Below are 14,869 nucleotides of genomic sequence, written 5' to 3'. Positions count from 1 at the left end.
AGATCTAAACCAAAAGCAGCTGAGGGGATAAAGATTTTTAAAAATTAGTAGTCAATCAACAATAACATTCCCAATCATGTCATTTCAAATCACAATTTTAATATTTCCAGTATTCAAAAGCCTTCTCTAACGTAAAATAGAATGGAATCCTCTTCCTAATACCTGTATACACAAACTTGGGTTGACAATATCTATTGCTTCTTCAATGAATTATAATGTCCCATAAATGCCATTGCTCAATAACCTACCATCTGTTGTAATCAACACTTTACAGATTACTGTACATCTATGATCATTTATATAATAATTTGAACCCTATAAAAGGCACAGTTTGGGCACATCTAACTGCTATACTTAAAATTTGTAGTTTGTGAAACATTTTTGCAGTAGCCAGTCATGTAATCATAATTTAAACATTTTACAAATTCTTAATTCCACTTGCTTTGAGACATTATAAATAATTTAGAAATGGACTCAATTCAGATACTTATGGAACCCATTATCTTATGCTGTCCTCAGCTAAGTGAATTGTTCAGTTAGGTGCAACAGAATGTTACAGAACACTAGCTAACTTCACATTCCAAATACCAAACCAGATATGTAACACATACTTTTTTTTTTAAATTGAAAAGTACATTTCATGTAGAAATTTGCAACTCCTAAATCTTGCTCGTTTAAAATTGTTGAGTATTCATAAAATGTTAAAAATCGTGTTTTTAAACCACTTTCATCAGCTTTTAATTATTAATCATGTGTGTCAAATTGATCCTTTAAACCAATGATTTATAATCACATTACAAGTTATATTTAAATATTTTTTCTAAATCCATAACAATGGAAAATTACACATAACAACGATCATTAATGCTTTTTAACATTCTATGTGCCCAAACTCTGAACAGAATGTACACTCGCCACATAAGAATTAGGAACAGGAGTAGGCCATCTAGCCCCTCGAGCCTGCTCCACCATTCAACAAGATCATGGCTGATCTGGCCGTGGACTCAGCTCCACTTACCCGCCCGCTCCCTGTAACCCTTAATTCCCATATTGGTTAAAAATCTGTGATTTGAACACATTCAATGAGCTAGCCTCAACTGCTTCCCTGGGCAGAGAATTCCACAGAATCACAACCCTCTGAGTGAAGAAATTCCTTCTCAACTCAGTTTTAAATTGACTCCCCCGTATTTTGAGGTTGTGCCCCCTAGTTCTAGTCTCCCCGACCAGTGGAAACAACCTCTCTGCCTCTATCTTGTCTATTCCTTTCATTATTTTAAATGTTTCTATAAGATCATAACTCATCCTTCTGAACTCCAACGAGTAAAGACCCAGTCTACTCAATCTATCATAAGGTAACCCCCTCATCTCCGGAATCAGCCGAGTGAATAGTCTCTGTACCCCCTCCAAAGCTAGTATATCCTTCCTTAAGTAAGGTGACCAAAACTGCATGCAGTACTCCAGGTGCGGCCTCACCAATACCCTGTATAGTTGCAGCAGGACCTCCCTGCTTTTGTACTCCATCCCTCTCGCAATGAAGGCCAACATTCCATTCGCCTTCCTGATTACCTGCTGCACCTGCAAACTAACTTTTTGGGATTCATGCACAAGGACCCCAGGTCCCTCTGCACCGCAGCATGTTGTAATTTCTCCCCATTCAAATAATATTCCCTTTTACTGTTTTCCCCCCCCCACCCCCAAGGTGGATGACCGCTCATTTTCCGACATTGTATTCCATCTGCCAAACCTTAGCCCATTCGCTTAACCTATCTAAATCTCTTTGCAGACTCTCTGTCTTCTACACAACCCGCTTTCCCACTAATCTTTGTGTCATCTGAAAATTTTGTTACAGTACACTCTGTCCCCTCTTCCAGGTCATCTATGTATATTGTTAAACAGTTGTGGTCCAAGCACCGATCCCTGTGGCACACCACGAACCACTGATTTCCAACCCGAAAAGGACCAAGTTATCCCGACTCTCTGCTTTCTGTTAGCCAGCCAATTCCCGATCCATGCTAATACATTTCCTCTGACTCCGCATACCTTTATCTTCTACAGTAACCTTTTGTGCAGCACCTTATCGAATGCCTTTTGGAAATCTAAATACACCACATCCATCGGTACACCTCTATCCACCATGCTCGTTATATCCTCAAAGAATTCCAGTAAATTAGTTAAACATGATTTCCCTTCATGAATCCATGTTGGGTCTGCTTGATTGCACTATTCCTATCTAGATGTCCCACTATTTCTTCCTTAATGATAGCTTCAAGCATTTTCCCCACTACAGATGTTAAACTAACCGGCCTATAGTTACCTGCCTTTTGTCGGCTCCCTTTTTTATTTAAACAGAGGCGTTACATTAGCTGCTTTCCAATCCGCTGGTACCTCCCCAGAGTCCAGAGAATTTTGCTAGATTATAGCGAATGCATCTGCTATAACTTCCGCCATCTCTTAATACCCTGGGATGCATTTCATCAGGACCAGGGGACTTGTCTACCTTGAAATCCCATTAGCCTGTCCAGCACTAACCCCCTAGTGATAGTGATTGTCTCAAGGTCCTCCCTTCCCACATTCCCGTGACCAGCAATTTTTGGCATGATTTTTGTGTCTTCCACTGTGAAGACCGAAGCAAAATAATTGTTTAAGATCTCAGCCATTTCCACATTTCCCATTATTAAATCCCCCTTCTCATCTTCTAAGGGACCAACATTTACTTTAGTCACTCTTTTCCGTTTTATATATCTGGAAAAGCTTTTACTATCTGTTTTTATGTTTTGCGCAAGTTTACTTTCGTAATCTATCTTTCCTTTCTGTATTGCTTTCTTAGTCATTCTTTGCTGCCGTTTAAAATTTTCCCAATCTTCTAGTTTCCCACTAACCTTGGCCATCTTATACGCATTGGTTTTTAATTTGATACTCTCCTTTATTTCCTTGGTTATCCACGGCTGGTTATCCCTTCTCTTACCGCCCTTCTTTTTCACTGGAATATATTTTTGTTGAGCACTATGAAAGAGCTCCTTAAAAGTCCTCCACTGTTCCTCAATTGTGCCACCGTTTAGTCTGTGTTCCCAGTTCTACTTCAGCCAACTCTGTCCTCATCCTACTGCAGTCTCCTTTGTTTAAGCATAGTACGCTCGTTTGAGACACTACTTCCTCACCCTCAATCTGTATTACAAATTCAACCATACTGTGATCATTCATTCCGAGAGGATCTTTTACTTGGAGATCGTTTATTATTTCTGTCTCATTACACAGGACCAGATCTAAGATTGCTTGCTCCTTTGTAGGTTCTGTAACATACTGTTCTAAGAAACAGTCCCATATGCATTCTATATGCATGCGATTTGATTTGACCAATCGATATGTAGGTTAAAATCCCCCATGATTACTGCCGTTCCTTTTTCACATGCTTCCATTATTCCCTTGATTATTGTCCGCCCCACCGTGAAGTTATTATTTGGGGGCCTATAAACTACGCCCACCAGTGACTTTTTCCCCTTACTATCTCTAATCTCCACCCACAATGATTCAACATTTTGTTCATTAGAGCCAATATCATCTCTCACAACTGCCATGATATCATCCTTTATTAACAGAACTACCCCACCTCCTTTCCCTTCTTGTCTATCTTTCCGAATTGTCAGATACCCTGTATGTTTAATTCCCAGTCTTGGCCACCCCGCAACCACGTTTCTGTAATGGCCACCAAATCATACCCATTTGTAATGATTTGTGCCGTCAACTCATTTACTTTATTTCGAATGCTGCGTGTGTTTAGGTAGAGTGTTTTAATACTAGTTTTTAAACCATGATTTTTAGTTTTGACCCCTCCTGCAGCCCTTTTATATTCATACATATTGTCCCTTCCTATCACCTTGTGGTTTACACTTACCCAGTGCTACTCTGCTCTGTTGCCTCCTGCCTTTTGCATTCTTTCTTGGGGTCCTGTTCATCTGAGCTCTCACCCACTCTAACTAGTTCAGAGCCCCCTCCTGGGTTCCGAATACTCCTCACATTGAGGCACAGAGCTTTCAAGCTTGCCTTTTTATTACACTTTGACCCTTTAGAATTTTGCTGTACAGTGGCCCTTTTTGTTTTTTGCCTTGGGTTTCTCTGTGCTCCACTTTTACTCATCTCCTTTCTGTCTTTTGCTGCTGTCTCCATTTTGTTTCCCTCTGTCTCCCTGCATTGGTTCCCATCCCCCTGCCATATTAGTTTAACTCCTCCCCAACAGCACTAGCAAACACTCCCCCTAGGACATTGGTTCCAGTCCTGCCTCGGTGCAGACCGTCCGGTTTGTACTGGTCCCACCTCCCCCAGAACCGGTTCTAATGCCCCAGAAATTTGAATCCCTCCCAGCTGCACCACTGCTCAAGCCACGTATTCATCTGAGCTCTCCTGCGATTCCTACTCTGACTAGCACGTGGCACTGGTAGCAATCCCGAGATTACTACTTTTGAGGTCCTACTTTTTAAATTTAGCTCCTACCTCCTTAAAGTCGTCTCGTAGGACCTCATCCCTTTTTTTACCTATATCGTTGGTACCAATGTGCACCATGACTCAGTGGATACATGCACCATGTGGTCGGAAGGTCCAAAGTCCAATCTGTGCTAAATTTGCTGACCCCGCCAGGATAGCAGTGGGGATGGTACAGTTGCCTTGGCATTCCTGAGCTGAGAGAAGAAGGAAAGTGGGTGGTTCCAGGGAGATTGTACATATGGGGCTGAAATTTGGGAGCTGCTGCTGTAATTATTTCAAAGACAGTGGCAGTCACTTAAAGTGGAGGTGAGCAAGGAGCAGTAATTTGCAAATACGTCACTGAAGAGTTAAGCAACAGGAAATGTCGCATCAGAGCAGAAGAACTGCTGATAGATGAATGAGGTTGATGCCAGCAGGGCTGCCCCATTTGGAACTCCAGGACACCCTCATCAGGGGAGACCCATGTGCAATCCTTGGTATAAAGTTGCTGCACAAGTTGGCACAGTCTCCAGTGCCTGCAGAACCTGGATACAAAATAAGGGAGGTCACACCTGGAGAGCTTCAAAGGTCAGGTGGACCAAAAGTGCCTTATACCAAGTAGCTGAGCGACTTTTTCCTCAATCTACCACATGTGTGCAAAGCACTCAGATAACATTACAGTTCTTTCAATATTGTGCATGGCTATACAAAAGCAGGGCAGTCCTTTAAAATGCAGCTCGTCAATCTCACCAGTGTCACATTCACTTCTTACAGCCAGTAGCTACACGGACATGACAGGATGCAGAATGGCCAATTGGTTATCACTGTATCTGCTTTTCAAACTTACAGCACCTCAACATTGTTCAGTTTGCAGGCAAAATTGGCTTACAATAGCTGGAAACAAACTCTCAGTGGAGGAGGGCCCACTAATATCTAACACATAGTTTCAAGAGGCCACGCTGGGCACAATGAATCATCAGCCAACGTGCTTTTTTAAAAACGCCTTCAAAGTAAAAACTATTCCAAGAATCTTCAAAGATAGATGCCAAACCTAGAAAGGAGAGTTTGGAATGGGGGCCAAAAATTTGGTTGCGAGACAGGCTTTGAGAGTTGTTGGTGATGGCCTAAGCTTCCACTAGCTGCGTCACTACTGTCGCGAGGTTGTCAGCAGGTCTGTTTTTAGCAGATAGTACAGTTCTGCAACAGCCTCTCTGCTGAACCTGAGCCAACAAAGACATTGCTCGGTAGCTGTGCCGGTATCTGTCAAGACAGATACTTGGGCAATGGCAGGCATAGGCAGTATGTCTCTGATGCAAACCTTTTTTGCATCCCTTCTTTGTCTCTCTTTCTCAAATCATGTCAGAGAGGAGCAGTGAATCCAATCAATTGTAGCTCAACCATTTTACACAATCCAGTTTTAAGAAATGCTTTGCATTCAACCTAGAATGTAACTGGCCTTTTAACATTTAGTTCAATTAATGTACTGAAAGCACAGCAAATGTGCAGTATAAATGCAAAATCTTGCATGTTGGCCCATTTGATCGTAATTGACATCGTTTTTGAAGGTCAAGGAACTCTAGCATATTCTATACGATAGCAGGAAACACGGCAGACAACTAAGTTTACAACTTCAGATGGTGTGTCATCATAGTGGAGGATCCAACCATTTTAATTGCACTCAAAATTCTGGATAACACGTGCCTGCTTCACTCTGGTAGAATTATTTCCATCAGCCTGAATTTTTACTCTCAAGGACAATATTGTCCAGCTCTGATAAATAACCCACCCTTTCCTCTCCTTCTGGCTTTCGCAGGTTGACACTGATTGGCAAGGCTCATATTAAAAATTCCCACTTGGATGAGGCATGTGGTGGGGGGCTGGCAATGGGGAAAACTGGAGTGGGTTGAGAGGGAGCAGGAAAGAAGAGTGGAAAAGAGAAGCAAACTAACTACATGAAGCAAACAGCATACTGAAGAAGAAATTCTTTCTGGGTTAACTTCCACAAGAAATCCCCCAGAATTCATATTTACCCACCAAACAAGCTCTTCATTCATTCACTAATCTAAACAGTACTGGAAACAAAAACACAATTAAAAATAAGGAGCCACAAACCTAGATTTCAAAAATCAAATAGTTGGTAGAGGGTGATGGCAGTGGCCAACACTTTTCTTGTGGCTTTAAATTTAATAAGGTTATCTTGTACTAATCAAAACATACTGTTACTTGCCAGACAGCTCCTCAGTTTATCAATGGCACCCTATGGCTAGGATTAGGTGACGTGTACGGGCTCTGCCAAAACCTTTACTCACACACTGAATATAAACGAGTAAGGAACGCAGCAGCATGTCCACAGTGGAGAGTTTCCCTGCTATTAATGTACACCCTACTGTCATTTCATGAACAAAAATTTACAATGAATCTTTTTGACCTCAGAACCCTTTGTGCATATGTGAACATTTACCTGGTTAACAAGTTCAGGTATTCCTAAGGCCCGGTCAATTTCCTCCAGACCAAGTTCATCAATGTTCTTTAGTGCTGAACGCAGCTGATCCAGTATTGTGCCTTCATCATTAGAAGTTTCCGTTGGAATAGTCGGGCAAAGCAGGTCGTCTTGAGAACTGCTGTAGGATTGCCTACTATTATAAAAAGCATAATATAAAGAAACCTAAACAAGTTTTAAAATTGTAAGCGAAAGTCACAGAACAAATTACGGCACAGGTAGACACATAATAATGTCTTTCAAACAGGCTTTGAAATGAGAAGTCTTGTGAAAGAGCTTTAAATCCGAATATACGACACACACACACAAAATAGATCAACCACATCTGGATTTTTATACATCACTGAAAAAGAAATATGATCACTATTCCTCAAGCATCAATCACCAAAATTGACATTATTGGAACAAATTAAATGAAAATGCCCAATTACTTTCCATTAATACAAAAGCAAAAAAAATGCAGATGGTGGAAATCTGAAATAAAAACAGGAGAGTGTATGTCCTGCATCTTCTGTTTTTAATTACTTTCCATTAATCATGTCTCCAGCAGCTTTTATCTGCTGGTTTGGAATATTTTTCAACTGCCTTCTACTGCTATCTTGCCATTTTACTTCATGTGAGCCTCACAAACATTCACTTCTAAGTTCCATTTTTATGTTGGTTGTTACAACCTATTAATTTAGGATAGCTCACCCAGTATTATTCATTTAGTAAGCAGACATCAACATGAAATCAGGAAAAAGGTAATAATTATACAAAATCAAAAAGTTCAATCAGTTGGGCCAGCATGTGTATGAGCTGAAACCAACAAGGGAGTTCATATATGCACAATTTACTCCAACAATCTACTAATCCATATGAAAGATGTTCCCTTTGTGCAAATTATTTCCATCACACTAGTGAATTGAATTGGAAGTGAGTCGACCATTATAAATGAACTATGGGAACATGATGTCATAGACAGAATTCTGCAATGGATGTTTACCAGAGGACCAAACTTACAGAAAATATACAGTTTACAGGGATATAGAGGATACGGTGCCGTAGTGGTTATGTTAATGGGCTAGTAATCCAGACATCTGGACTAACAATCTCGAGAACACAAGTTCAAATCCCACCATGGGATTCTGAGAAACAAAAATCTGGAATAAAAAGCTGGCACCAGTAAACATAATGGTGACCATGAAGCTGTTGAATTCCTATTAAAACCCAACTGGTTTGCTAATTTCCTTCGGGAAGGAAGTCTGCCATCCTTACCCATTCTGGCCTCTATGTGGCCCCAGAGTTCACATCAACATGGTTGACCCTTAACTGCCCTAGCAAACCACACAGCTGTAACAGAAACCATTGCAAAGAAACTGTCACCCACGACTTTGTTTAATCCAGACTCGATAACTCTAACAATGCCCCATCAGTCTCTCGAGCTTCTACAAACAAAAACTCTGTTGCCCTTATGTTGCCACACCAAGTGCAGTCACACATCATCCCTGCCCTCACTGACCTATATTGCCTCAAATTTTTATCCTTTGTATTTAAATCCATCCACGGATTTGCCCCACTCTGTAACTTCCTCCATTCCCCATAACTCCCCATTCCTCAGACAACTGCTTCTTGTGCACCCCTTCCATTCGCTGACCTACGAGTGGCCATGTCTTCAGCTGCCTAGGTTCCATGTTCTGGAATTTCCTCTCTTAAATCCCTCCTCCTTTAATCCCTCTTTAAAATCCACCACTTTTACCAGCTCTTCGTCACCGTACTTAATCTTTCCTTGTTTGGCTTTCTCCCATTTTTCCTTATAACTTTGAAGAGCACCATGAGATATATTTGTTTTAAGTTAAAGGATCGCCAAATAAATAAAAGTTGCTGTTGTCGATAATGTACTCCTTGTAGTGCAACCACCAATCCCTTGCACATTCCAAAAGGGATCCTCTTTGGACCATTTCTCTATCTAAATTCAGTACTATGATAATCTCTCTAATCAATACTGCGAACCCTCCTCACTTTCTTCATCTCCTACCCCTCCAGCTGCACCGTCATTTTCTATTTTAAATCAATGACTCCAGTTCCCCAATTTATTTCTTATATTTTGTGCATCAATATTTTCGTTTGAGTTCCCTTGGTTTTGCAATTTTTCCTTCTCTTTTGTTTATCTTTTTTTTTACCGTCACATCCAGTTTAACATCTCAACATTTTGGTCTCTATTACCACCTATTACTTTTACAACTTATTTTCCCTTTCTCGCAACCAACACTCTCTTACTTTCCCTCTCCCCTGCTTAAGTTTTGTGGTCACAGTTTAGCATTTAATTTGAACTCTGATGAAACACTGAACTATTTTATGACTCAATAAACGTTTCCCTCTCTATGAAAATGTGAGATAAAGTTGGATAAATTACTATATTTTTTACTTAATTGCAATTCAAATTCCTCAAAAAAGGTTAACATTCCTATTGTCTTCATAACTGTGCAACTCACCGATTTTGACTGACGAAAGGTCCCTGATCTATAGGCATTATACTGTCAGGCCAAGGTGCGGTTTGGTTTGGTGGTGCTTGCTGCTGGCTGTATGGAGGACCTCCCATACCCATCTCAATTTCAGATGATCCTAATTGATACAAAAAGTAGGAGCAAAAATTAATTCCTTTCAAAATGGCATTTTATACTGTAGCCTTTCAAAGAATAAATATAAATAGACATTTGTTACAAAGAAATTCCAATAACAAGAAATAAAAATGCTGTAACGTACCCATCATTTGTGACTGAAGCATCGGTCTCTGCCCAGGCTGACTGTTCGGTCTCATCGGAATACCAGGTGTAGGACTGCATATCATACTGCCTTGCAATGTTGCCCTGCTCAGTGTGTTGGATCCCGTGCTACCGGTGGTGTTGACAGCAGAACTCGATTGGCCCCAATCTATAGAAGCCATGCTGGATCGAGGGGCAGCACTTCCCATACTACTGACCATTCCTGGAAAGGAACAATGAAGGGTGGACAATGGTCCAGTATTTGGAATTCATTTTTCTTCCCCAAGTAGTACACGTGGCGACATATAATCCTCAAATATTATGCTTCTTCTACAACTTCCTTTTAAACCCATTTATTTTCAAATCTGCAATTGCTGCCATACTGCAGAGATCTTCAAGACAAATGCAGTACCTTGCTGTATGTATAAACCATAAAACATTAATCTTGATTAAATTCTTCAAATAGTTCAGAGTTTAGTCACTAATATTATGCTTGAAGATCATTGAACATATAAGCCATCTCTTCTGTACATTAGCAATACTGTAAAAACTTGTTGATAGGAAGTGTGGCTTTATGTACTAGTGACAGGTGCTGAGAAGTGTGGATAACCCCTAACTTCCTTCCTGAGGAAGTGAATCACTTTTGCGACTGAATACGTCAATGCTTTACTTTCCAAATGAGCTGAAGATAAGCCACCAAGATCTAACAGCAACAGTTCATTTAAATGTAAAACATAGTTTGGCATAACTGAAAATGTGATTTAAAGTTACTTGCAAACAAGGCCACAAACTAATATTATAGTAATAAAGGGTCAAGTATACAACTTTTGGCCACGTTTTTAAATATTACACAGCACAGGAAAACTACACAAAAAAAACTTTCCGATGTTTGTCTCCAACTGCGATTCATTACGGGTATATCCTCATCTGGGGAAATCCTTCTCCTTCCATTGTCATCAATGAATCACGTAAATTATTATTCTCCTGCTACTTGAACAGACCACTTCCAGTGAAGTGATCAAAAATACATTTTTATGAATGATCTATTTTAAAACTGGTCATTTAAAAAAAATTATAATTTGCCTTTACGTTATCTTCAAGTGGTTTAATGGTGATATAATTAACATTTACCTTCACTGACAACCTATAGTCTATATAAAAATTTCCGACATTTGATCAAGAGATTCCAGGCTTAATACGAGGGAATAATGCAAGGAAGTTCAGTATTATGACAGATGCACTGTATCTCACGAATTACAATTTCCCCCCCCTAAAATTTATCAAATAAAATTAATAAAAACAAACCAGGGTTATAGGACATATAGCCATTGCATGTCCTGATGCTAGTTCAGGTGTAAGGGTTTTTGGAGCTTTGCAAATGCCACTTCGTATTTTGGGGTAGGTAGTGTAACATTTACAGAAGCTGTTTTTGGTTAGTGGGAGTTAAATAGTGGCTGGGGAGGGGCTCATTGCCCCTCGTTTTGTAATAAAATGAACCATCTGAAGCTCCATGATGGCTCAATGACTGTACCTAGAAAATACCCAAGCCATAGATACTTCAAAAGGTCTACAAGTTCAATCTTCAGGATATACTGAGCGAGCCGATAACAGATTAGGGATCAGGGCCCAGGAGAGGCGAAGGCCCAGGGGCAGCACGGACCAGCCCACACTGCGATATGTGTGCGCACTAGGTCCGTGTAGCAGAGCAGGTCTCCAGTCGTTCTGGTTAATCCTTGCTACTGGACCAAGACCTAGTTCTGTCAAGCCTGTGTGGTGGCTGGTGTGCAACGTCCACCACACGTTGAAAAAAAAAATCCAAGCACAGGCATCTTCGACCCTTCAAGATTTAGTTCGGACCTGGAATTTTAGGTCCATCATTGAAAGACCTGTGAACTTTTTGACGTGGAAGCAAGTCATCCTCGGTTTGAGGGACTGCCAAGTTGATGAGGGACAATACTGTCGGCCTCAGTTCCCCTTGAATAAGGAATGGAAAGTCAGCCAATGATCCCACTCATAGCTTTTATCCAGCTGCTAGAAGCGAGTAAGTATGAATGCTGGGTGAAGACAGGATCAGGCATAGCTGCAATCCTGTGAATGGTTTATTAGGCTAAATACAATGGCAGTCAAGGGCCAAACAGCCATTTGGGGGAAGTGGCTGGTGAATCTGTAGCCTGCACAGTGCTACTGGCAAATATAAAATGTATTGATCTGCCGACACTAATTACACACAGGCCGCTCCAAATGTTCTAGCATCAGGACATGCAATAGCTGTAACAACATTTGCCTGGGAAGTGACATTTAAAAGGAAGCCTCAAGACTCCACAGACATAACCACTTCAATTTGGTCTGCTTAACTAATGTCCATTAAAACACTGCCCTTGGATGTAAAGACACAAATGGATAAAATTCTGACTACAATACTACTTGTGTACTCAATGCATCCAGATACAATTGATTATCAGGAGAACAAGGCAGTGGAATAACATGAACTCTCCCCATGTAAACACTGCAATGGGTAAATTCCCTTTAAATGCCAGACAAGAACAACTTGCATTTATATAGCACCGAAAACGTAGTAAAACGTCCCAAAGCGATTCATAGAAGCGTTAACAAAATTTGACACCAAGCCAGAGATATTGAGGTCAAGTTTCGGCCCGAGTTGCTCCTAGTTTTTTTGGAGCAACTAACTTAGAATGGAGTATCTTCGAAATTGCAATTCTCGGCCTTTAGTTTGCTCCAGTTCTAGTCAGTTAGAACAGTTTCATTTTAGAACAGATTTTTTTTCAAAAGGGGGCATGTCCAGCCTGTTTTGCAAGGTTAGGCAGCAAAAACTTACTCCAAATTAACTGAGAATGGAGTAAGTGTAGATTTTTGTACGCTCAGAAAAACCTTGCCTACACTTAGAAATCAGGCGTATGGAACGAGAGATGGTGGGGGGGGGGGCGGTTTACAAACATTAAACACTTCACTTTTACAAATAAAGAGCCATCATCAATAATAAAATCAATCAATCAATAAACAAATAAATTAAAAAATAATTTTTTTTTTTAAATCACTCAAATAAAAAATTATTTCTACTCACCTACTGCAGCACCAGGGAGAAGGGGGGGGGGGTGGGGTGCAGAGAAAATGATGGGGGGTGCAGGGGGAGGAGAAGAAAAGAAGATGAGGGGGGAGGAGGAAAAGAGAGGAAGGAGAGAAGAAGCCGGGCCCCGCCAAGGACTTCGGGCAGGGCCCGCACGCAGCCGATGCCAGGCTGCTGTCGCCGCCGCCTCTTCGGGTGGGGCCCGCCCCAGCGAGATGTGGCCGGGCGGGCCCCACCGACAACGAGGAAGCCGGGCCCAGCTGAGGAATTCAGGTAGGGCCCGCATGCAGTCGATGCCGGGCTGCCGACGTCTCTGCGGGTGGGGCCCTCCCCAGCGAGATGCGGGCAGGCCCCGCTGACGACGATGATGCCGCCGGCTGCCAAGAGTTCTTCGGACGGGGCCCGCCCCCAACAACATGCCGGGCGGGTGGGCACCGTCGCCGAGGTAAGATGCGCAGCCCACTCGGCCAGGGATAGGGGTGACATCCCTTCGGCCTGGGATAGGATCGTCGCCCCGGAGACAGGACGCTGGGAGCTCCTCCGCACGCGCGCAGCTCCCAGCACGGTTTTCAGCGCAGGGCTGTAGCTCCGCCCCCAGCAGCTCCTGCTGCGCCGCGCTGAGGTGGAAATGGGCCTACAGCTATCTGAGAATCGCGAAGTAAGTATTCGGTGCAATTTTGTTCTATAAATTAGGTGGGCCTCTCCGACGTGCATTGTTCTAGCGGGTGGCCGAAACTTGACCCCATTAAGACAGGTGACCAAAAGCTTGGTCAAATTGGTAGATTTTAAGTGGCACCTTAAAGAGAGAGAAAGATAGAGAGGACGAAAGATTTAGGGAGGGAATTCCAGAACTTAAGGCCGATGCAGCTGAAGGCACAGCTGCCAATGGTGGAGTAATTTAAATCAGGAATACCCCAAAAAAAAGATATGAGGGTTGTAGGGCTGGAGAAGGTTAGAGATGGTGTGGGAAATGCCATGGAGGGATTTGAAAACAAGGATGAGAATTTTAAGATCGCAGCACTACCAGACTGAGAGCCAATGTAGGTCAGTAAGCACAAGGGTGATGGGTAAATGAATGGTGTGAGTTAGGATATGGGCAGCAGAGTTTTAAATGAGCTCAAGTTTATGTAGGGTGGAAGATGGAAGGCCAGCCAGGAGAGCATTGGAATGGTCAAAGTCTAGAGGTAACAAAGGCATGGATGAAGGTTTCAGCAGCAGATAAGCTGAGGCAGGAAATGTTACAAGAGGTGGAAGCAGGCGGTCTTGGTGATGGAGCAGATCTGTGGTCGGAAGCTCAGCTCAGGGTCAAATACAACGCCAAGGTTGCAAATGATCTGGTCCAGCAGACAGTGGCCTGGGTGAGGGATGGAGTTCGTGACTTGGGAACGGAGTTTGTGGCAGAGACCGAAGACAATGGCTTCGGTCTTCCCAATATTTAGTTGGAGCAAATTTCTGTTCACCCAGTCCCAGATGTCAGATAAACAGCATGACAAATCAGAGACAGAGGAGGGGTCGAGAGAGATGGTGGCAAGGTAGAGTTAAGTGTCGTCAGTGTACATGTGGAACCTGACACTTTGTTTTCGGATGATGTTAGACTGGATAGATAAGAATGGAACCAGCCAAGGGCAGTCACACCTAGCTGAGAGGAGGCGCTTTGGAGCAGGATGGTGCAGTCAACCATTTCAAAAGTTGCACACAGGTCAAGGATGATGAGAAGGGGTTGTATACCGTCAGTCACATAGGGTGTCATTTGTAACTGTTTAGGGCCATTTTGGTACTGTGGCAGACGTGAAAAACTGATTGGAGGAATTCAAACATGGAGTTACAGGAAAGATGGGCATGGATTTGGGAGGCGATAACACATTCAAGGACTCGAGAGGGAAGGGAGGTTGGAGACGGGACGGTAGTTGCTAGGAGAGAGAGGTCAAGGGTACATTTTTGAAGAGGAGTGATGACGGCAGATTTGAAGGGGAGGGAGATAATACGCGAGGTGAGGGAACCATGAATATCAGCTAACATGGGGGCCAGGGAAGGAAGTTGGGTGGTCTGCAGTTTGGTGGGAATAGAGTCAAGGGAGTAGGA

At 42.3% G+C, this 14,869-nt stretch overlaps 1 protein-coding gene across 9 annotated transcripts in view; it reads right to left on the bottom strand.

Annotated features, from left to right (window-relative positions):
• The window catches only part of ncoa2 (nuclear receptor coactivator 2), a 418,174-nt gene that overhangs the window by 39,137 nt on the left and 364,168 nt on the right, over positions 1 to 14,869 (bottom strand). For all 9 annotated transcript variants that reach the window (XM_070891258.1, XM_070891269.1, XM_070891263.1 and 6 more), the window contains 3 exons: positions 9,704 to 9,925; positions 9,433 to 9,562; positions 6,920 to 7,094 (listed from right to left, as the gene is read on the bottom strand). In XM_070891258.1, the coding sequence (XP_070747359.1) occupies positions 6,920 to 7,094; positions 9,433 to 9,562; positions 9,704 to 9,925 (527 nt within the window). The remainder of the gene's footprint in view (positions 1 to 6,919; positions 7,095 to 9,432; positions 9,563 to 9,703; positions 9,926 to 14,869) is intronic.

Source organism: Pristiophorus japonicus, chromosome 1 (genome assembly GCF_044704955.1).
Source record: "Pristiophorus japonicus isolate sPriJap1 chromosome 1, sPriJap1.hap1, whole genome shotgun sequence".
Lineage (NCBI taxonomy): Eukaryota > Metazoa > Chordata > Chondrichthyes > Pristiophoridae > Pristiophorus > Pristiophorus japonicus.
The sequence above is the reverse complement of the archived record's forward strand: the minus strand, read 5'-3'. Positions and strand labels throughout refer to the sequence as shown.